The sequence below is a fragment of the Leptodactylus fuscus genome, chromosome 11 (assembly GCF_031893055.1).
Source record: "Leptodactylus fuscus isolate aLepFus1 chromosome 11, aLepFus1.hap2, whole genome shotgun sequence".
Taxonomy (NCBI): Eukaryota; Metazoa; Chordata; class Amphibia; order Anura; family Leptodactylidae; genus Leptodactylus; species Leptodactylus fuscus.
The window spans coordinates 32,721,537-32,744,427 of record NC_134275.1 but is presented as its reverse complement, the minus strand read 5'-3'; the positions used below and the strand labels follow the sequence as shown (position 1 = coordinate 32,744,427).

The window sequence follows — 22,891 nt, the reverse complement described above, 5'->3', positions numbered from 1 at the left end:
GTTTTGACACGGAGAGAGACGCGGTGAGCCGCGTCTCTCTCTTGTCAAAACCCGCCTGCCGCGACCATCGCTGTCGCGGCTTAACCCTCTGCTGTCGGCTCAAATGAATGAGCCGACATAGGAGGGAGCTGCCGGGGGCGGAAGCCGCGCGGCTGAGCCTGTGCGGCTTCCGCCTGAAGAAAGGACATGTCCTTTCTTTTCTCCGCTAGCGGTAGCCCGCCGCTAGCGGGAAAAAAAAGCCCAGTGGTCTACATAGACCACCATTGTAAAGGGGCGGATTTTGAAGTGAAATCCGCTGTCAAAATCCGACCCTTTGTTCACGTGTGAACTAGCCCTTAGAGGATGGACTACTATGGAATCACCTCACAATCATAGGGAAACCAACCAGTCATCATATGGATCTTGAAGGCTCAGTTTATGGTCTCTGATGATCATGAAGTCATCACTGTATATGGACCACCCTCGGTTAGGTAAAGATACAGTAAGTCCAACTTTGGATGACCATACGTATCCATCGACCTAAAGGCCTATTGTCTGTTACAGCTCTAGGGTCCAAGCAGGAATACCATATGCATGGTGTTCTCCCTATATTTATGTGAAATTCTCCACATCCTAAAAATATACCGATAAGTTTATTAGCCCCTTATTAAATTAGCCGCACATTACCCATTGATGGTCTACCAGGTGTCCTTCTTTGGACATCTTTTGCATACCAGGAATATCCCATGAGACCTGCTATTTTGGTAAAGCTCTTAGATAATTGTCTATTTGGTTCTTTATGCGGTTTCATATGTCTATCTGATTCATGTCATCTTCTCCCACATCCCAAAAATATAACAATGACTTCATGAGCCTCATATGATATTGGCCACCCATAACCCTTTGGTGGTTCACCAGTTGTCCTTCTTTGGACGTATTTTGGTAAATACTACCCATTGTATACCAGGAACATCCCATAAAACCTGCTATTATGGTGAAGCTCAGAGTCAGTTGTCTAATTGGTCTTTTATTTGTTTACATAGTTTTCTCCCACATCCCAATAACATACCAATGACATTGGGCTCCCATATCCTTTTGCTGGTTCACCAGTTGTCCTTCTTTGTATAACTTTTTATACACTGTATACCAGGAACATCCCACAAGACCTGCTAGTCTAGTTCATTTCTGAGCAAGTGGTCTATTTGGTCCTTGTCAAAGTCCCTCAGATCCTTCTGCTTGTCCATTTTCCTTCTTCCATTACAGTGTGAATGACTGCTGGATTATCGAATATATGGGATTATTAAATGCAGAATGACGAGAACTACTCCATATATATATATTCTGTGCATGTGGTCGTAGTACAAAGCATAAAATTACCCATATTTCTACCCAGAACATGTGTAATGCTAGATGAAAAGGCCGCTATATGCCCTCGACTGCCCTATTTTGTGTCATTTGATGCTTTTACCCTATTTGTGTACATTGCCAGTGTATGGAGATGTGACAGGCTGAAGGAGAAATTAATTCTTCCTCTAAAGTGCTTGTAATTTTAAGGTGCTCGGAGGAAATAAGAGCATTAGTAAAATGGCAGCGCAGAGCGAGGAGTGCGGAGGGCGGAGCGCCAGTCATTAGTGCTTCCCAGCTATTGAAATGCTTCATTGAGAAGAGGCCTCAGGGAGACGCCAATGCCTGGACGTGATAGAAATATCTATAATCTGGTTTAATAACGCAGACCCTCATGTATACAAGAACAGCCGGGATGTGCAAAGACGTGCAAATGATCATCAGTTTCTGTGGGATTTCAACATTAATACTAATATCACCAAAACATCTGTCCAGGGCATATAATCTACATGGGAGGTGTATACCCAATAATCTGCATGGGTTGTGTATCCTATTAATATTATAAATGTGAAAGTTTGTGAGTTTGGATGTTTGTGGGTTTGTGTGTTCGGATGTTTGTTAGTCAATCACGCAAAACCCGCTTGACCGATTTGGCTGAAATTTTCCACAAACATAGTTAATACACCCCATTGCGCAATAGGCTACTTTTCGTCACAATAGCGCACATACGTTTTTCCCAGGACCCCCACAAACCCCAAACTCACATCACTATCTCTGCAATCTCACACACTTTGGACCCCGATTTGGCTGAAATTTTCCACAAACATAGTCCCTACACTCGATTGCGCAATAGGCTACTTTTCGTCACAATAGCGCACATACGTTTTTCCCAGGACCCTTTGGATGTTTGGCAGTCAATCACGCAAAAACCGCTCCACCGATTTGGCTGAAATTTTCCACAAACATAGTCCCTACACTCGATTGCGCAATAGCTACTTTTCGTCACAATAGCGCACATACGTTTTTCCCAGGACCCTTTGGATGTTCGGATGTTTGGCGGTCAATCACGCAAAAACCGCTCCACCGATTTGGCTGAAATTTTCCACAAACATAGTCCCTACACTCAATTGCGCAATAGGCTACTTTTCGTCACAATAGCGCACATATGTTTTTCCCAGGACCCCCACAAAACCCAAACTCACATCACTATCTCTGCAATCTCACACACTTTGGACCATAGCAAGCCACAAAATTCATATTACCCCCTACAGCAGAGGTCAGCAACCCCTGGCACACATGCCAAGAGTGGCACTCCTGCCATATTTCACTGGCATGCCAGCAGCACAGGACCTGCAAGAGTTAAATAAAGTCTCTGCTAGAGCTGAGGCATAAGGACACTCCCCTGTGAGAGGTGTGCAGGAAACCCAGGGGGTGGAGCTTAATCGCTCAAGTCTCTGCCTGCCATAGTGATAGCTCCTGCCGAAGCTGCTAGCAAACTGAAAGTAAGAAACACACAGCTACCTTCCTTTACTTCCTATTCTCATTAATGTCAGGCATGGGGTTATTAGTTTAGTGTTAGTAACTCCATGTACCTCACATTAATAGGAATACCCCCCATCATGTCCCTCATATTAACCCCTGTGTGCCCCATATAAAGGTTACTAATATGTGAGACATGGAGGGACTAATAAAAGACCTCAGTAATGAAGATACTTAATTATTACCTCCAAGTCTCTCACATATCAGTAACTAGAGATGAGCGAATACTGTGGGGATCAGCCGATCCGAACAGCACGCTCCATAGAAATGAATGGATGCACCTGGTACTTCCGCTTGGACTTAGCCAGCGCGCTTAACCCCCCGCGTGCCGGCTACGTCCATTCATTTCTATGCGAGCGTGCTGTTCGGATCGGCTGATCCCAACAGTACTCGCTCATCTCTATCAGTAACTCTTACACTGGGGTTAATGTGAGGGACATGATGGGGTTAATTGCTATTAATAAGAGGCACATGGAGTTACTAAACTGTCATGCACAGGGCCAGACTTTATGTTGCTTACTCAAGAGTATCCTGTGCCCAAAACTTACATGTACTGGCGGAAAATAACAAATCATACAATGTCGTATATCGAAGTATATTAACCTGAAATACCTCTGTCCCAAAGTCACTATGTACAGTTTATACCAACACCGTATAGCAGCTGAAATACAAATTACATTCAACACAAAAGTCTCATGTGCTCTCAGAATTACAGCAACAACAAGATACACAGTTACATTTTATATCCCATACCTTATACACAGTACGAAAACCTTACCCGCGCCTGTATATACCCACTTCTACAATCACCGCAGACGAAGTCGCGGGTACCAGCTAGTACTCAATAATCTACAAAGGATGTGTATGTACAATAATCTACAGGGGATGTGTATACTCAATAATCTACAAAGGATGTATATGTCCTGTACAATAATCTACAGGGGATGTGTATGTACAATAATCTGCATGGGATGTGTATGTACTATAATCTGCATGGGATGTGTATATACAATAATCTGCATGGGATGTGTATATTCAATAATCTACATGGGATGTGTATACTCAATAATCTGTATGGGATGTGTATAGTCAGTAATCTGCATGGGATGCGTATGTACAATAATCTGCATAGGATGTGTATAGTCAGTAATCTGTATGGGATGTGTATGCTCAATAATCAGTGGGGGATGTGTATAGTCAGTAATCTATGGGATGTGTATGCTCAATAATCAGTGGGGGACCACATGGGGCCATCTTTAGATACTTCTTCTGGTGCTCCACCCCAAGATCTGGTTTGTGGTGAGGGGAAAAGAGTGTGTCTGAAGGTGTGAAATGAGGTCTCTGGGATATGTATATAATTCAGACCTTTAATTCTTAAATGCAGCATGATAGCTACAGTCTCTCACAGTCAGAGATTGACACAGACACTTAAGGGCCCCTGCACCCTCTGTAAGATCTAAGCATAGAGCATCCCTTTACGTCTCTCTAACAATCCTTCAGTGATCATTAGCCATGAAGTTCATGAGTTTAAGCATTTACCAGCAATCTAATAGACAGTAGAAAGCTGATGTTTAGGTGATAGGGCCCCCTGACCTACTGGGCCCGTCTGCAGATGCACAGGTTCTACCAATGGTAAGTCCGCACCTGCTAATAATCATACATGTGGTTCATAACATTCTAGACAAGCCACCCCTTACATACTTACTTGTAGTGGCCCCGTTTTCTGTGAATGTAACCCACTTACATGGGACCACTTTCACATTCTTGCCAGGATCAGTTTAGATTCCCAGTCCGCCTCTGTGTATGTTCATTAATCTGCATGGCACACGTGTTTATTGGCTTCTATGATTTAGTCCCATTGTGTCGCGGAATAAGCAGCAAGCAAACCCTCTTTGTAAGGAGGTAGTTGAGATGTCAGACCACATGACATCCCTCTCCAAATTCTGCCTTCTGAACATAACCTAATAGTCCAAGATGCTTTCACTGTGCCTCCTGCTATGCCAGCCTACCCAAGAGGATGAACAGAGTAGTCAGGTCCCCGGTACTACAATACTTCTGTAAGTGAGAGCAAAAAAGCACACACAACTGTCAGGCGATGTTCTCCCTTGTTGTCTTCTAGTATAATAGGGGTTAACAGAAGTTGCTCTGGTACAGCAATGGTTAACAACAGTTTCTCAGTATCTTCTTAGAACATAACACCATCCAACGGCGCTGGAGTCGCAGTCTCGCACCAACACACAACAGCTTCCTTGCAGTTCTGGCCTCCAGAGACACAGACAAACCAAAACTTGTTCCACCACAAAAATGTACTATGCTGTTGTAGGATCCTACGTAACCTCACGTGTCCATTGTGGGACTAGACCATCGGATGGGGTTCAGGCTTATTATTAGGTTAGAGATCGATAATAAGAAAAAGATGAAGGGGTGGTCCGGTCTGGAGAACACATGGGGGGGGGGTATGAAAACCGCATGACTCCTTACAAATTAGACCTCTCCCAGGGGCGTATGTCTCATAGCAGGCATAGAATTCAGCGTTTGCTGGTATAAGTACTAAGAGATGTGACAGGGCCAATGGCCCACACAACGCAATTTCAGGAAAGTGGCGAGGGAAGTGTAATAGAGAAAAAGGGTAGAATTTTTTGTGCAAAAAATGTGATATTTTAAATTCTTGTATGACTGATAAAAATGAACAATGATAAATCCACACCATTGTCTTGTAACTATTTGCCCAGACACTTGGGACATGTGAAACTGGGACACTCTACCTCTCTACTCATATCAGAAACAGGGGCATAACTATAAGGGGGTGCACAGGATATGGTTGACTCGGGCTCAAGACCCTAATAGGGCTTATAAGGGTCAAATTTCTTCCCTATATGAGGAGATCAGTACGAACCAACACACTGGTGAGGGGTATGGGAGTGTCAAAGGGGTTGTCTCACTAAATATTTCATGACTTATCACTTAAAGAAGTTCTCTGCAAAGTTTCATTTACCATACTTCCTCCAGGGATTTAATCAATTTGGACCTGGAGGTTTTGGGCTGGTTCCAAACCCCTGCACAAGTGATCGGAACCAGCGCCTGGCCCTGGGTTGCTCAACCTCCTCCCTTCCCTGGTGTTTGCATGCGGGCACCAGCCCAGAACCCAATCTCCAGGTTGAATAAATCCCCACAGCAGGTAGGATAAATTAAGCTTTAGAAAAAAACCACCTTCGGCTAAGGATCCACATAGCGTCCAGCAGTAAAAAAGCACTGAGAAAAAAAACGCGGCGGCATTGCGTTTTTTTCTCGTATCACTTTTCACCTATGCAGCCTTTCTGCTTCAATTATACCTACAGGGGAACTGCTGGCATTTACACCACATCGGGCCTTGGCCTTAGGCGGAGGTCCCACAAAATGAAAACACAGCTTTTTTGTTGCAGATTTTTGAGCCAAGACTTACTACCAAAGGAAGGGGAAATATAGAGGAAGTTCTTATACTTCTACCTTCTGCTCAGCCTTTGGCTCAAACGTAGAAAACTCTGGAACAAAAAAAAGATGCGTTTTCTGCAACATGGAGCCTCACCCTTAAAGTTTGATAGCAGACCGGCACCTGGCCCCCCAGCTGATCAGCTGCTTGAAGAGGTTGTAGAGTCCCGGTGAGTGCTGCATCCTCTTCAGTACTTACCAAGCATTAGTATAGTGTCTGTGTTGGGGAAAAAATTGTTCTTGTCATTAATATCTAATAAACACACATTCATTTTTTGTGGGACATATATAGGAGTATATTTGTATTTGTTTGTATGTTCCTGCTTATGGGAGTTTACTGAAATTTTGGTAGGATCATTCACTTGAATGGGGCTTAGCTATGATCAGGCAATGTGAGCAATGAACATGGTATCTCTTGGCCAGTGAAGTGGAAGTTGCAGCTGATCTGCGGTGGTCCTGGGTGTCAGATCCCCAAGTATCTTCAACTGAAGATCCATCCTAAGGATAGGTCATGAATTAAGAAATCCCAAAACTCCTTAAACCCACACCGGGAAGGATCCAATTTTGTAATAGCGGCTGCCCCTCTGTGTAGGCCCCTGCTTGTGATACATTGCCTTTGTCTCCTCTAATCTCCCTGTACATAATATGTAAGTAATGTTTCCATGTTATAAAGCCGCCTGTAAGCTATGCTAATGTCCTGCCAATCCTGCCGATGATGTACATGCCTATAATTACAATTTTCCAGTTCTTGGTCAGTCGGTTTCAGCTGATGGGGTCCTTGTTTATTGCTATATTATTACACCATTCTATCTTGTCAGCCGTACTCTTCAGTTACCACCGTCATGGAAGAATGTCATCACCATAAATGTCACTTGGCCTATTCTTATAATACACGGTTATCCCGTGCCGCTGGATAATAATACCTGCTATGTTTGCTATTTCATTTTTATTGGTGCACTCCCTTTAATATGGCGCGGAATTGTTTTTTAGGAATCCGTCACAGAGAATTGTGGGAGTGTGTGTATTTTATTATAGCGGAGACAGATACATATAACTTATGTTTATATGAGACATAGCTGTCCTCCGAGTACATAGGCCCTAGAAGTTATATATTCTTTAAAGACGACCTGTCAGCCTAATATGCTGAACTATATAAGGGCAACATATTATAGCTACAGGTCTGATGTGTTAGTAATCGAAATGGCTCATAAAATGTTGTATTGTTTGGCTGCTAGCAGTGCTCGAAAAATACACCGGTCTCATAGCTGGCTGTATTTATTAGCAGAGTGATGACCACACGTCCTCCGCCCTTCATGGCAGTGATTGACAGGGTCATGCAGGGGCGTAACTTGAGGGAGTACAGAGGGTGCGGTTGCACTGGGCCCAGGAGCCTTAGGGGGCCCATAAGCACTGGCATCAGTATTAAGATTGCAGCTTCCATCTGACCCATAAACCAAGGAGACCCACAGATTCCCCTAACCATACTAAGGTGGATTAAACTCCTTAGCACCCGTAACCATCACTGTCAAGAATTCACTGTAGGGATGAGGTAGGGGGCCCCGGACTAAAGATTGCACCAGGGCCAACAAGACTTTAGTTACACCACTGGGGTCATGTGTAAATGAGTCTGGTCCTTAGGGGTCAAGTAGAGAAGGAACAGGTAGCGTAAGGCCTCAAATTCCTCTGAAAATGATGTCATGTGAACCTATCCTTAAATGACAACCCATATTGCACAAATGCAGAGCTTTGGACGCGCCAAGAACTTTGCTTTACAGAACCTGCAAAGTGGATGGGATTCTGGTTCAAAAAATCTGCAGTGAAAACGCTGAGATTTTCCATATAGGTATAATATGGGTAGAAGGTCTGCAGACGTTCTGTGCAAACCAATGCGGATAAAATGCGATGCTCACCGCATTTTTTCCACAGTGTTTTTTTTGCTGCATCTCACTAGGTGGGGCCTTAGAGGGTAGACAACTTGCTGAATCATGTAGGCTAGAGCTACAACAGATTGGTACAAGAGACGTGACAAAAACATTCGCGTGTGATTCGCATGTGGCTGCAAATAGTGAAAAACTTTATTGATAAATTCATGGACAAGTCACAGCCGCATGGCGCTTACTTTAAATCTATAGTCACATTGTAGCCGGAGACCAACATACAGCATAACACCCCTGAAATCATAAGATGATATAATGTGATATTTCCGCCACGCAACACCAGCCGCCATGTAACTCTCGCCTTCCATGCTCAACCAGGCCACATCTCTCCATCCCTGACCATCTTCCATAGCTTGCAGGAAGATAACTGCAGGGTAAGTCGGGGGTCAGTTTCCATCATCTCTCTTTGAGAGGGTCATTATTGGAAATTGAAGTCATTCTGAGCCCAGACAATTGACCCATGTCGGGTGCGGTATACTTATGTGCTTGTGTAAAATATCTTTCTCCTATAGGAGACGGTTGATATTTCAGATATCGGGTGAGAATCTCTAAACCCTTGACTTAATTTTTTTTGTTTTTTTATAAAACCTTCCAGACACGCGGGGCCGAGGCACAAAGTCAGAGCAGATGGAGGTGAAATTGCTGTCACTTCCTGAACCCTCTTCTGCTTCTCTTCTAATAGTCTATTTTTCGCGGCCTGCGATGTCCTCGCTGTCTTCCTTTCAATCTTTTTGTCTCTCCTGCGCGCTCATTAACTCTCCCTGTCACTGTTCCTCTTCGCAGTGTCCTGAAGCTGTCACTGTTACACGGCTCCTTCTAATAATTACACAAGCGCCGTGCCCCCATCACTCCCTTGTCCGCCGCCGCACACCTCGTCCCACATCTCCTCTGTCCCATCCCCCCACAAAAAAAAAGAGAAAAAATTCCTCCCTGTTGCCTCCCAACTGTGTTTCGTTCCTTCAGCAAAGGCCCAGTTTCCATGGCAACGGCTGCTGTGTATCAATAAGACACAGTAAGCAAGAACGCCATTGATCGGTCTCTGATAGAGTCGCAGGCTAATGGCGGTATGTTGTGATGAGCGAGGTGGGAGGGGGGGACCCAGTAATATCTGCGGCGAGTGCAGCCGAGACGTGTCAGGGGGTGAATGAAGGATAACATTAGCAACCCCTTCTAACTGAACATGGAGCAGACGGCAGCTCGTGGCCATCATTGATATTATTGTGCGATAGAATAACTCAGAGGATTTGGGAAAATTTGGGAAAATTGTCAAAAAGAGACGGCGCCTATGATGCCTATAGCAACCAATCACTTCATAGCTTTCATTTCTTTAAGAGCTAAGTAAGAAATGAAAGCTTGGCTGTGATTGGTCGCTATAGGCAATAAGGACAGTTTTTACATCTCCCCCATTATATACCATCAATATCATATCATATATCCATGTGGTATATAAGATAGAAGACCTGGGTTGGGCAGAAACAAGATAAGAGGAGTATTCCAAAGGAAACCATGTATTTTAGTAGAAAAATCCAACAATCCAGGAAAGCATTCAGTGGTTGTCTACTAAGGCTACGTTCACATCTGTGCAGCGTGTCTATCATCCGAGCGCCTGCCTGGAATCAGCCGATGAAAAGTCCTGTACACATGTTCTGTTTTGGGTTTTTTTAATGTAGATTGTGAGCCTCATATAGGGATCACAATGTACAATGTCTTTTGTAGAATTGGAAGAAATCCAAGCAAACACGGGGAGAACATACAAACAATGGGATTGTTCCTGGCAGGATTCGAACCCAGGACTCCAGCATTGCACAATGGAAAGATCTGGGATGGGTCCTTCCTGCGTGGTAGTCATGGCTGCATCAATTGTCTTACCATGCAGTGTGGGGTCACTTCCAGTAGTGAAGTATCCCCTGACAGCTAGAAGTGCATAACATTATCTTACTTTTTCCATGAAGCCCCCCACCTCCCTTTTACTACTAGTCCCCCCAGTCCTGTATCCTCCGTGGCTGGATTATCCTGAGATCCAATAGTAGCTCCCTGTAATGGATGAGTCACTTAGTCATCGCGTGTGTTGTAGCAGGATACATATGTTGTGGCAGGATACGTATGTTGTTGAGCTCTTCAGACATCTATTTGTAGATAAAATCACAATTTTCCACCATACATGTTGCCTTTCTGCAAATATTTGCTCATTTTGCAGTTATGTATTTAAAGAAACACTCCAACATAGAAAGAAAAACCCAATGTAGAAACAATAGGGGAGATTTCTCATATCTCCTGCAAGAGCGAAGAGCGCCCCTCATTTATAACAAGGTGCATCCCTCCCAATAAATCTGTAGGGTCGTGTGTGTGGTCTGAAATCTGTGCCAGCTCAAAACTGGCATAGAGTTCAGGGACCATTGCATAAATGATAGTAAATCTAGATATAATTATTAATAATTGTGTTGCATCTTGGCCTATCCATGCACAAAATGGTATGGGTAAGGGTTAAACACAGTCATTGTAAGACGCTCAATGACCATGAGTAACCCATAAAGCAGCAAATGATAGGGGTGGATTAAACTGCCCGGGGTACTGGAGGTCATTGACCTACTTTCAAAAGTAGAATGATGCTGAGAGCAGAGCACTGTGGGGGCCATATCATCACTTCCAGGACTCCTCCTCCTCCAAAGAGCAAAGGTCACACCAAATATTGTTGGGATTTATTTCTCTCTTCTTCATTCACTTCATTTGTTAAATTCCAAAAATTAATACAAAATTTTAAACAACTAAACCTTGAATTTTGGAAAACATTCTAACTTTACGGTATTTTTTTCTACAACAGTTTAAAACAGCGTTTCTCAACCTGTGGGTCGTGACCCCGGCGGGGGTCAAACGACCAAAACACAGGGGTCGCCTAAAGCATACCTCCCAACCGTCTCGGTCGGTGGGAGGTATGTCCCGGTTTCAACTGATCAGCGCCTGGAGGACGCTGATGAGTTGAACACACAGGCAATTAAAGCAGGAGCTGTCACAGCCAGCGCCTGCTTTAATGCTGCGCTGCGAATTCTGCATGTGTAGCCGCGATGTGATGACATCACATCGCGCCTACAACTATGTGAGTAAGCAAGACTGCGTAGAGAGCGGCGGGGGAGCGTTGGAAGGTGAGTATAAGAGTTTTTTTTTTTTTTTTAAACATTAAGGTGGAACATAATGAAGGGGCAGATGAAGGGGGACGGCATGACACTGGGGACAGAGATGGAGGGACATGAAACTGTGGGCAGATGAAGGGGGGGACGGAATGACACTGGGGGCAGAGATGGAGGGACATGAACCTCTGGGCAGAGATGGGAGAACATGAAACTGGGGAACAGATGGGGACATGAAACTGGGGGAAGAGATGGGAGGACATGAAACTGTGGGCAGATAAAGGGGGGTACGGCATGACACTGGGGGAAGAGATGGGGGGACATGAAACTGGGGGCAGAGATGGAGGGGTTATATGAAACTGGGGGAGAGATGGCGAGGGGACATATAATGTACGGGTGACTGTAGGAGGATTATACTGTGTGGGAGCACATGAAAAATGAATGAGAACGGGTGGAGTGAACATAAAAGTGGGCGGAGCTAAATTCGCTGCGGCGCGCTGCGTGTACCGCATATTTTGTCCCTCTTTCTAATCTTCAAAAGTTGGGAGGTATGCCTAAACCCATCAGAAAATACATATTTCCGATGGCTTTAGCCACTCAGAAGCCACGCTACTGTCTGCAGCAGCGCTATTCAGCTGGAACGCACACCTTTATGGACGCACATTCCAAACTGAATTGAGTCACCACAACATGAGGAACTGTATTGCGGGGTCACGGCATTAGAAAGGTTGAGAACCACTGGTTTAAAACCTTTGCATAGTTCTGTATTCGAGTAGGACGTACTTGCCTTAAGAACATTGAGAATTAAGATTCCCAAAAAGTAAGGACCAGGTAGGTGGCCCTTCACACTTTACCCTGTGCCAAGAAGTCCCAACAGGCCTTTTACAGGAGAATGTTTGTCCTCTTCTAAAATCCCAGTGGGTAACATGTAGGTGCCACTTACCCAGATGCCCCTTCGGCTATTTTCAATGTTCCGCTAAATTTTGGCAACGGCAATGTTCATTTCTCTGCATGATATAATATTCTCCTAATTAAATTACGACAGCGATTTTCCGTAGAACGTTTTCCTTCTTATGTTTTATTCCCATTAGTGCTCCACCGCTCAACCTTCACCCTTTTACTTTAAGAAAAACAGACTTCTAAACAATGAAAATTAATTGGGTAATTGGTTTGCAATTATAGAAGTGCCAACTCAATGCCATATCAGCAGCGATGGAGCTTAATAAGAGCACCCTCTATAAATGGAGGCATTTCATTAATTGTTATAATCTCAACCAGGACTGAAAAGAACTTAAGGGTGAATATTTTAAAAAAATTATGCCCCCTCCGTGATACCCCCGCTGTCCCCCATTCATATACAAAATAGCATTTCATTCTAATAAGCCTATCTACGGTTGGCATTAGTAACCCATTGTTCATGGGTTTATGAAACCAATATGTGTATAGGATTGACACATTCTACGGTATTATAAAGACCCAAGGCAAGGCGGTTTTACCTGTTTCCTAAAGAAGTTTGAGAAAGACCCTTAAAGGGTTTGTCCAGGATCTGAAGATTTTGATAGGTGATGAGTATCATATTGGTTGGGGTCCAACACGCTAATCTCAAACTGATCAGCTGATGCGGCCACCGGAAGCCATATACTAAGTATACGGCAGGCCTGTTCCTAGTGAAGGAGGCCTGAGCTGCAGTTCCAGGTGCCACCACTACACTACATGGACCAGAAACGCTGTACAATGTACGCTGTAGCAGTGGCAACTGGCTGCTTCTGGCCGTATACCATATAACCATATACTCCTATAATCAAGAGTAAGTGGGCACACCATACCATATATAGAGGTACAGCATTTACACACAGGGGGTGATACAGAACCAGATTCATATATACACAGAGTATGGATGGATTAATATGCCCAAGAAATTTCAAAGGGAGGAGATGAATTCTCAAAATGTGAAGAAGAAACTTTACCCCTTTTGAGTCTGAGGTGGAAGTTCATCTTCAGACCCTTTGGATGCTCGGAGTATCTTCACTCCATTCATCATGGGCTGTATCTATGGCTTCCAGCAGCCACACCAGCTGAACAGACCTGGTAAAATTTAGACTGGTATCTGAGTCTTCTGATCTAATTGTGTGGACTTCTCTACCAAATCTATATGTCTAACACAACAAAAAAGCTATATACAAGTGTCAGAAACTAACCTGAAAATGAAGAATCTTTTGCCCACTGGGATGTATCATAAATTTAGATGATGTTTCTATTTCCATTGTTCCATAGGTGAATGGAAAGGAACTTTCGCGACTCTCCCAGGAGCAGACACTTGAGAATTTACGCGCCAGTAAAGATCCTCTACTGATTCAAGTGCTGAGACGCAGTCCTCGTATGAAGGGATCGGCATTGACAGCTTCTTCTCATGACCTACAATTTGTGGACAGTGGAACCCAAACAGATATCACCTTTGAGCACATCATGACAATGGGCAAACCTCGACCCCCGAGCCCCGCCATGGTTGTTCTAGAACCGTATGTACTATCAGAGCTGTGAGTAGAGACTCTGCTACTAATGTGTGATATGTATATGTCTGTCTATCGTGACGTAACACATACAGTAGCTGCTATCTAGTAGTAGCTCGTAGGGACGTTTAGTTTTCACATAAACAAGAGGAGGAGGGCTACTTGTTCAAGGCATACGAAAATTTATCACCGAAGGCTATGACTGCTAGGAGCCCAAGAAGGGTGACAATCACAAGAAGGGTGGTGGAGAGATGCTTGTGCATGTGCCTTGCCCTTTCAAAATCTGAAGCCTGATGAAGGTAGCCAAGCTATGTACTATGCTATATCTGTCAATTACAGCTGTCACTTCATACAGACAGGGGACAGAGTGTTCCATTCTCATGATTTGCGTGGTCTGAGCAGTTGGACCTTCAGTATCACATGTCCCCGGATGGATGATAAATGGTGCCTGGAAGCCGACTCCTTTGTCTTAGACCATAACATATAGTATAGAAATATAGACATCACCCAAGATCCACCCTTTATACTTCCAGCCCTGTTCAGGATCCTGGCACAATACTTAACTTCTATACAGCGCCTCTACAGGATAAATAAAGCATTACAGAGTTCACTTTGAAGTCAATGAGTTGGCCATGTAATACAAGGACATGAGTAGGAAAGTCACTCTTTCTACCAATATTGGCTAATATACAAGAGGTCTAAATGGGGGACTATCAACTCAAAGTCACTTATTATTGTTGGAATTATATAGTTAATATCCATAAAATACAATCTAGCCAGCTAACTATAATAGTACAAATGTGACAAATCTCTACTAAGTATATTATGGGAATGTGGCATCTTGGATAACTACTTTGACTTACCATGTCAGTCTTTCTCCTTTCACAGCCCTCCAATTGGGAATGAGTTCTATGAGCAGTCTGAGTTTATGGATGGGGTGCAACCCGAGGGAGAGCGCACAGATGAGTTGGAGTATGAAGTGAGTTTTCTTGTGCCTCTTTATATCCATTATATATATAAAGGAACCATCGGCACAACATGCCAGCCATATAAATGAATGTCTCTTCACGTTATATATGGATAAGGGGATCTACCAGAATAAGAGGTGTCCTAATAGCCAATTGTACAGGGGACAGAACTTATGTAACTCCCCTTCTAGTTCATACAATGTGCCTTCAAGGCCTCTCTACATAGAGCTATATAAAGGTGTTTTTATCCTCTTCTTTTATATGTTTCTTCTGGGATTAGGGAGCAGTAGATCAACTAAAAGATGGCCAGTGAGTCGTTGAGAGATCTTGGCAAACCCACAGTATTGATTTGGACCTGGTTACCATCCTCTTATCATCCTCTTACCATCCTCATTGGCATTGGTGCACCATCACCTCTCTAGGAGCCAGCATAATTCTGCTTAACCCATCCTACATAACTAGCACGTCCATTTGATACTTAAGGGAGTCTGTCACCAGAACCCAATAGATCAACCCACCCAGATGGATAGATTAAAGGGTAACATTCAGGGTTAATGTCTATGTACTTTTTATATGTGACTATTTGTTATTGCCTTTTAATTCTGTATTCAGGTTGACTATGACCCCTGTGACTGAACTTAAGTTATCCAGTCACTAAAAATGTGTGAAGGTAGATTAAGGGTATGTTCATACAGTGGAATCTAGCTCTCATTGTCATGGACGTTCCACCTCCAAATTCCACCACCAATAGTTTTAATGGGATTGGGAACCAAAGATTGAAGCAGGACGCTGAAAAAAATAAGATCCTTGCTCAATCTTGCCATATATTTCATGACTGACTCAGCCCTAGAGTTCACTTGTAAGACACTCCACGGATTAGGCCTGTTCATCTGAACCCAATGAGTGAGGAAAAACTGCAATATGGCTGGAAAAAGAATAAAAATATGAGGTGGATGTCTGCCTCAAATTCCTCTTAATTTTCTTCCATGAGAACTTCCCCCTCGAAGACATTGCCTTCTATGTGGCATGAAAGACTACGGCAGATGCCAGCAGGTTGCAGACAGCTACAGAAAAGTGGTCTGTTGTGTTGGACTTTTTAAGGCATGGTTAGGTACTATTGTTGGCGTTCTTCAAAAGTCAAACTACCAATGGGCACCGTGGTGCATGCCAACCCATGGGGTGGGATGAGTTTAGCTCAGTCATCTCATCAATAGACTCCAGCTTGGTATACAATCTGCCAAATGCTGGTGGCAACCCTCACAGACCAAATGTGAATGGCAAGTCATCCAACAAGTGTCCGTCCTCGATCTCTAATGTATGGCCAGCTTTAGATCCAAGGCCAATTACTGGTCCTCTTTTTCTCCTCCAGGAAGTAGAGCTGTGTAAAATAAACCATCAAGACAAGCTTGGCCTAACAGTTTGTTATCGCACCGATGATGAAGAAGACCTGGGGATATACGTTGGAGAGGTACGAGACTGTGAATCTTTCTCAAGCCGAATTACTCTTGCTTTTCCAACATTTACTCTATCGAGTTAATTCCTTTCATCTCAGCTTTTTCGTATTTACTTCCAAGCTTGCTAAGAGTTTCATCTGTCACTAGACTTTTATCTCTGCAGGTTGTGGGAGTTTTAAGAACAAGTGCATGATGTGTAGAAGTCGATGTGCAGCTATAGAAACAGTAGGTGTAGGAACGGGGATTATATATTTTATCTCAATGATTTTTCTTAAAGGTGAATCCAAACAGCATTGCAGCAAGAGATGGGAGGATAAGGGAAGGAGACAGAATCCTACAAGTAAGAATGTAACAATGGCTACATAGAATGTACAGAGTATAACATGTATAACGTGCATTGACTTGACACCTCCACACACTACAACTCCAAATTTGACAAATTCAAAATAAAAAGATGAGTAATATACAACTACCATGTTTCCCCGAAAATAGGACGTACCCCGAAAGTAAGGCATGGCAGACATTTTGCTACCTTGCCTAATATAAGGCGCTCCCCCGAAAGTAAGACCCCCCGAAAGTAATAGAAATGAATGGAAGTAGCCGGCAAGCAGGGGGTTAATCGGCGTGCCGGGCGCTTCCATTAATTTCTATGGGAGCGTGTGTGGGCACTGGAGGCATTAGCGCTGGATGTCTGCTGACACCAGGCGGCTATGGTGGCCGCCCGACTCCCGGGTGGCCGGCATAGTTAAACACCCGGCATGCGAGTGTTTAACCGACCGTGGGCATTAACCCTTCTGGCGCTGGTGATCGCCGGCACCTGGAGCATGCTCCAGGGCCGATGTCACGTTGGCATGACAGCTGGGAGCCTTGTAAAGGCTCCCCGGCCTGTCTGCAGTGCTTTTCTTTTGCAGGCTGCTCTATGCAGCCTGCAAAAGAAATGACGATTTTTTTGCAATGCAATGCAATTGCAAAGGTCTGATCACTAATGCATTGCATTGCATTAGTGATCAGACCTTTGCAATTGCATTGCAAAGGTCTGACGTCAGGCAGAGACGTCACATCATGGTTGAACATGATAGCATCTTGTGGCATGATGTGGCCATACTTTTACTGTATAGAAGCCCCATCTATGATGACGGTGAAACTTTTCCAGCTGTAGACCTAGAGAATGCCCCATTGTCGTGAAATGAATGGTAGCTGAGCAGTAGTAGTGTGGCATGGTCACTGTACAGTGTACAGAGCTGTCTGCTTCTGGCTCCGTACACTGTGCAGAGGACATGTGACCAATGTGGGGGTTGGATGTCGGACCCACTCTGATCCACTTAAATCAATGACTTACCTTCTGGACGGATCATTCTTTACCAAATGTAATTTCTTTCTTCTTCACAGATCAATGGCATGGATGTACAAAACAGGGAAGAAGCCGTAGCAATTCTGACACAAGAGGATAGCACAAATATATCCTTGCTGGTTGCCCGTCCGGAGACAGAGGTGAGACAGTTTCTTCAGCTTCCCATATATCTCTTATGTTATATAATCGACAAATATACATCAAATGTTCAGTCTCAATATAATCCACCTTTATAGACCATGGTCTGAGATAATAATTGGTCCCAAAGGTCCAGAAGAAGACAACTCTATTCAAGTTTGGAGCCAGTCACTGGTCACTAGACTTGGTCTTTTCATTGTAGGATGATCCATAATATATATATTCTTCTTTGCTTCTTCTAGATGGGCAGAAGATGGAAGGATAGTGACCGGGAAGACTTCTTGGATGATTTGGTATCTGAAAACGAAGAAGAACTACAAGCACAGAGGCTGAACTCGCCACCACAGCAACAGGTACTGCTGATCTAAAGCTGACTATACTGTATACTCAAATAACTGGGCCGAGAGGGTTTACTCAGTAGGGAGAAAACAAGAAGTGTCTGCCAGAAAACCCTATAACAAAAGGATCAGGCATGTTGAAATTCAACATGCTCAACCCTTCTTCCTAGTAGTTGGCCAACTGCAAGGAAATTGGCAGGTTCTCCTTATGTGAATGGATACTACTTTAACACTAAGAGAACATCAGCCTATGCCTGCAGATAGATAGCTTAGAGTCACCTGAATCAAACAGTCTTCCCCTTGTGAATCGCTGCCCCCCTTGTCAAGATATTGCCATCTTTGAACCAATGAGGGCCTTATTGCTTTCATATTGGAAACATATTGCTCCAAATAGCTCATTTGCATATTGAAAAAAAACAGCACTATCTCGGCAATAGAGGCAGCAATTCACAAGGGTAAGAAACAGTTTGATTCAGGTGAGCCTAACCTATCTATCTGCAGGTACAGGGCGATATGCGGCATAATTTATGTCCCATAGTGACCCCTGCAAAAAGTATTACGACATTGTGCATTGGCCGCTATGGGGCATATTTATAATACTTTGTGCAGGGGCCACTATGGGGCATAATAGTTTGTGCAGGAAAGCGGGGGGGGGGGGATTGTCTGTCAGGGTGTTCAGGGGAGGGTGGGGGGCAGCCATTATTCCAGTGTTCCCCCTAAAATTTTTCCCGTTTTAAGCACTCTACACACCCATTTGACAAGGAAAACAGTAACTCAGCTGCCATATTATTAATATATTTCTTAGAGGAATAATCGAGGAATAGCACAACGTAGAGATCTAAGGAAGTCTGATTATTAAAAATGATTTCCTGAGGAATATAACTATTCACTATAATAAACATTCCAGGAGAGTTAGGAAGTAATTTTTAAAGGGGTATTGCCATCTGGGCATATTTGACAAGAGCCATAGAATATATCATAAATGCCTATCATCTTGAGAATGGAGGTCCACTGGCTCCCATCCAATGGCCACAGAGAAGGGATAGATGACCATACACGTGCGAGTCTCTACATTCATTTGTACAGGAGTTCCAAAAATTGTCAAACAGGCAGTCCCAGGAACTACCATAGAAGTGAATGGAGAGACCTGGACATGTGCAGACATTTCTTTCTTGACTGCAACCCCAAAATGGATTCAGGGACCCCATCTTTTGGACATTTATGACATACCCTGTGGATAGAACCATAAATACCTCTTAAAGACCCACGATTATTTAGTGAAATCTGAGTTTTTGACCATGTTCACATTGTACGAACAGCTTAATGGAAGATCATTTTCATCCAGTTTACATACACGTCAGTGTTAAATATAAAAAAAAAAAAAAAAGTATCCGTTTCTGTCTGTTTTTAATGGGTCTGTTTTAGTGTCGGGTAAAAAAAAATGACATTGAAGTCTATGTAGAACAGATGTAAACAGATGCATATTGGCTAAGCAGACAGTAGAAACGCAATGTGAACATAGCCTTAGATTGATCTATATTACAGTTAAAATCAATGTAATGCAATAAAGTTCCCTTGCAAATGCCCAGTGGCCATTGGGAATGGCCATCATTCACCCATGTGCCGTCCATGTACCAGCCATGCTTTCGGGCGAATAGGAACGAACGGGTCAGTGTGTGCTCTCCGGGCCGTAGACAAATCTACAATATTTGGGGCCAATACTTTTCACCTTGCTGCATAAATATTATATAGATGTTTTATGGACCTGTGTTCTAAGTTATTTTCTTTTCATTTTAGGTTGAGAACGAAGACATTGAGGGTAGCCCTAAGTCTCCTCGACCTTTCCCTCATCCAGCAGGTTTAAGCCGTAGTCAGGAACTGGACAGTGGAGTAGGAAGGACAGATGAAAGCACACGTAACGATGAAAGCTCTGAACATGATATTCTGGGTGATGACCAAACAAGCACTGCAAATACCCCAGGCAGTCAACGTCGTCTGCGTTTCTTACGCGGGGACTCACAGCATCCTCTTCAATGTCGTGAATTTCACCATAGTTTGGACTCTTTACTGGCAGCTGATGGATCAGCACCTTACAATGAGGTTCTGCCACCAGGCGCAGGATTGACCGATGAAGAGTATGAGAGATACCGAGAACTGCTGGAAATTACTTGTCACATGGAGAATGGAAATGGACCTGATTTTCTCTATGCTTCACGACAGGGTGGTCTAGATGTGAATCGTAATGAAAGTGTTTTGCGTGAAATGGCGGTACTGGAGGAGGAGCTTCGGCATCTGGAGTTCAAGTTTCGCAATGTCCTAAGAGCACAAAAAATGCAGCAATTGCGAGAACGGTGCATGAAAGCCTGGCTCTTGGAAGAGGAGGACAGTCTTTATGAGTTTGTGGGTGGGGGCAGTGGTAACAATGATGGTTCCACAAAGCTTCCAGATATCACAGAACTGCCAGAAAGGTCAGATAAGGACAGTACCAGTGCATATAACACTGGTGAGAGTTGTCGAAGTACTCCACTACTGATGGAACCTCCATTACCATTAGACAGTCCATTAAGGAGAATTAATGACCCTTCTGGTGCATTTTGCCAAGCAGCGGAGGGAGTTTCATCTAATTCTAACATCAACAGAGGACACGGCAAGAATGTGCCTCCATATCCTGGTAGTCCAGAGCCTGTGCCATCAAAATTTCGGTCCTTGTGTCGAGAGGGTCGGCATCCAACCGAAGAAAGGTTAAGAAGAGCAACAAAACCAGGGAACGAGTTAGACCGTGGAAGTCGTGAGAACAGCCCATACCTCAGCAGACGCCAACGCTCCCAAAGTGGAGAACGTTACCGAAGTTGCCTCCAGTTGGCCCAACAAAGAAGTTTAGATGAACTAGATGTAGACCCTACATGTGGAAAAGCTATGGGGGCTTCACAAGGCAGCCATTCCCAAGTAGAGCCAAGAATGGAATGGAAAGTCAAAGTAAGAAGTGATGGAACCCGTTATGTTGCCAAACGTCCAGTTAGAGATCGCCTCCTGAAAGCAAGAGCCATGAAAATCAAAGAAGAACGTAGTGGGATGACCACTGATGATGATGCTGTGAGCGAGATGAAGATGGGGCGTTACTGGAGTAAGGAAGACAGAAAACGACATCTCATGAGAGCTCGGGAACAAAGGAAGAGAAGGGAATTCATGATGCAGAGTAGGTTAGACTGCCTGAGAGAACAACAGCAACAGCAGGGTGCAGATGGTAAAGGTGAGATGAGCATCATTGCCCTCAGCCACCGCAAGACAATGAAGAAGCGTAATAAGAAGATCCTGGATAACTGGATCACCATCCAAGAAATGTTGGCTCATGGGACACGCTCCGCGGATGGAAAGCGGGTTTACAATCCCCTGCTCTCCGTTACCACAGTGTGAGGAGCATCCAAAATGCCAAGCAATCCTTGCCAAATCAGAACCTCTGTAATTTCTGTCTGTGTGCCACACCAACCATTCTTAGATGCCCTTCTTTCAATCAAGACTTTCTTACTTTCTATGTTTTCCACTCAGTTACATTTTCTTAAGCCTTTTCTCCTTTCCTCTGTCTTTGAGGATATCTAAGAGGTACTTAAAACACAGGGTTAACTTTTAAACCAGCTCTTGCTTGTAGATTTCACAGCGTCAAAGACATTTTCAAAGTTCTCGAATCTGGACCTGTGCAGTTGGGGAGAAGAAGTAAAGCAAATAGGTGGAGGTGACAATCCATGATCAAACTTATGCCAGGTGGAACGAAAACGGAGCACAATTTTGTTTATAAATACTAATGGGTGGACGAATACCATTGCATTTGCCAGGGGTATTTCTTTCTAAAGGTGTGGTCCTTCCACAAGGCTTTGTTGAAAAATATGGTTACTGAACCAGTGAAATACGAAAAATAAACTAAACACTGCCACCTGGTGGTGAAAGAGCACATAGCAACGGCGACTACTTGCGAGATAACCGTCAACGAAGAACAATAGTAGCACAGGGATGGAGGTTGTTATGAGATTTCGATAAAGATTCTGCCTTTTATCTTGTGGACACAACTGCACATTGCCAGGCGTGGTGCAGGCTCATGTCTTAGAGAATTTTACTTGTCTGTTGTTTCTAATGTGATTGTGACCTCGGATCTTATGTTAAGCTGTTCTGTTTCCACAATTCTGTTTGACATTGAATGTGTGAGCCTGAGGGAGAGGAAAGTGTTGAGTCTGGTACAATAGGTGCATGACATGGAGGTATTTTTGATGGGAGTAGAATGTCTTATTCATCCATTTTTCTAATATTTGGAGGCGCCTCAATGACTTGAAAAATGAGACACAAATATGTTACTTTCTCACTTTCTTCAGCTTCACAAAAGCAGAAAGCATAAGTGAAAAAATTTGTATGGGCTCGTCCCTGGATGTGGATAGCTTTAAAGCACTATTATTACTTGAGACCTTGGTGCAGGTTGTTGTAGAGAAGAGAAATCTTTTGTAACCCATTATATGAACACATTCATGTTCACAAAGGGTTCTCTGTCTATCACGTCGGTAGCTCTGAACATCCCAGTACTAAACCCAAGACTCATCCAAAACTAGCCAGACGCCAATCAAAAGCCGTAAGCACTGTGAAAGAAGGGCAACCTAAAAAGCGGGAGCGAGCCGTCTTAGAGAGGGAGTGCTGAATAGAAATGTTTCACATGATGAACCCCTAACATCCCTACTCTCTAACCAGGCACCCAATATT

At 43.8% G+C, this 22,891-nt stretch overlaps 1 protein-coding gene across 2 annotated transcripts in view; it reads left to right on the top strand.

The window, feature by feature from the left end:
- The window catches only part of PDZD4 (PDZ domain containing 4), a 119,251-nt gene extending 96,772 nt beyond the window's left edge, over nt 1-22,479 (top strand). Inside the window, exons 2-8 of one of the 2 annotated variants that reach the window (XM_075260188.1) lie at nt 13,667-13,911; nt 14,791-14,881; nt 16,240-16,338; nt 16,602-16,664; nt 17,714-17,815; nt 18,056-18,166; nt 19,949-22,479. In XM_075260188.1, coding sequence (XP_075116289.1) covers nt 13,667-13,911; nt 14,791-14,881; nt 16,240-16,338; nt 16,602-16,664; nt 17,714-17,815; nt 18,056-18,166; nt 19,949-21,565 — 2,328 coding nt within the window. In that variant the 3' untranslated portion in view covers nt 21,566-22,479. Of the gene's footprint in view, nt 1-13,666; nt 13,930-14,790; nt 14,882-16,239; nt 16,339-16,601; nt 16,665-17,713; nt 17,816-18,055; nt 18,167-19,948 lie in introns of both variants that reach the window. The other variant, XM_075260186.1, reaches the window with a different exon arrangement.
- The last annotated feature ends 412 nt before the right edge of the window (nt 22,480-22,891 follow it).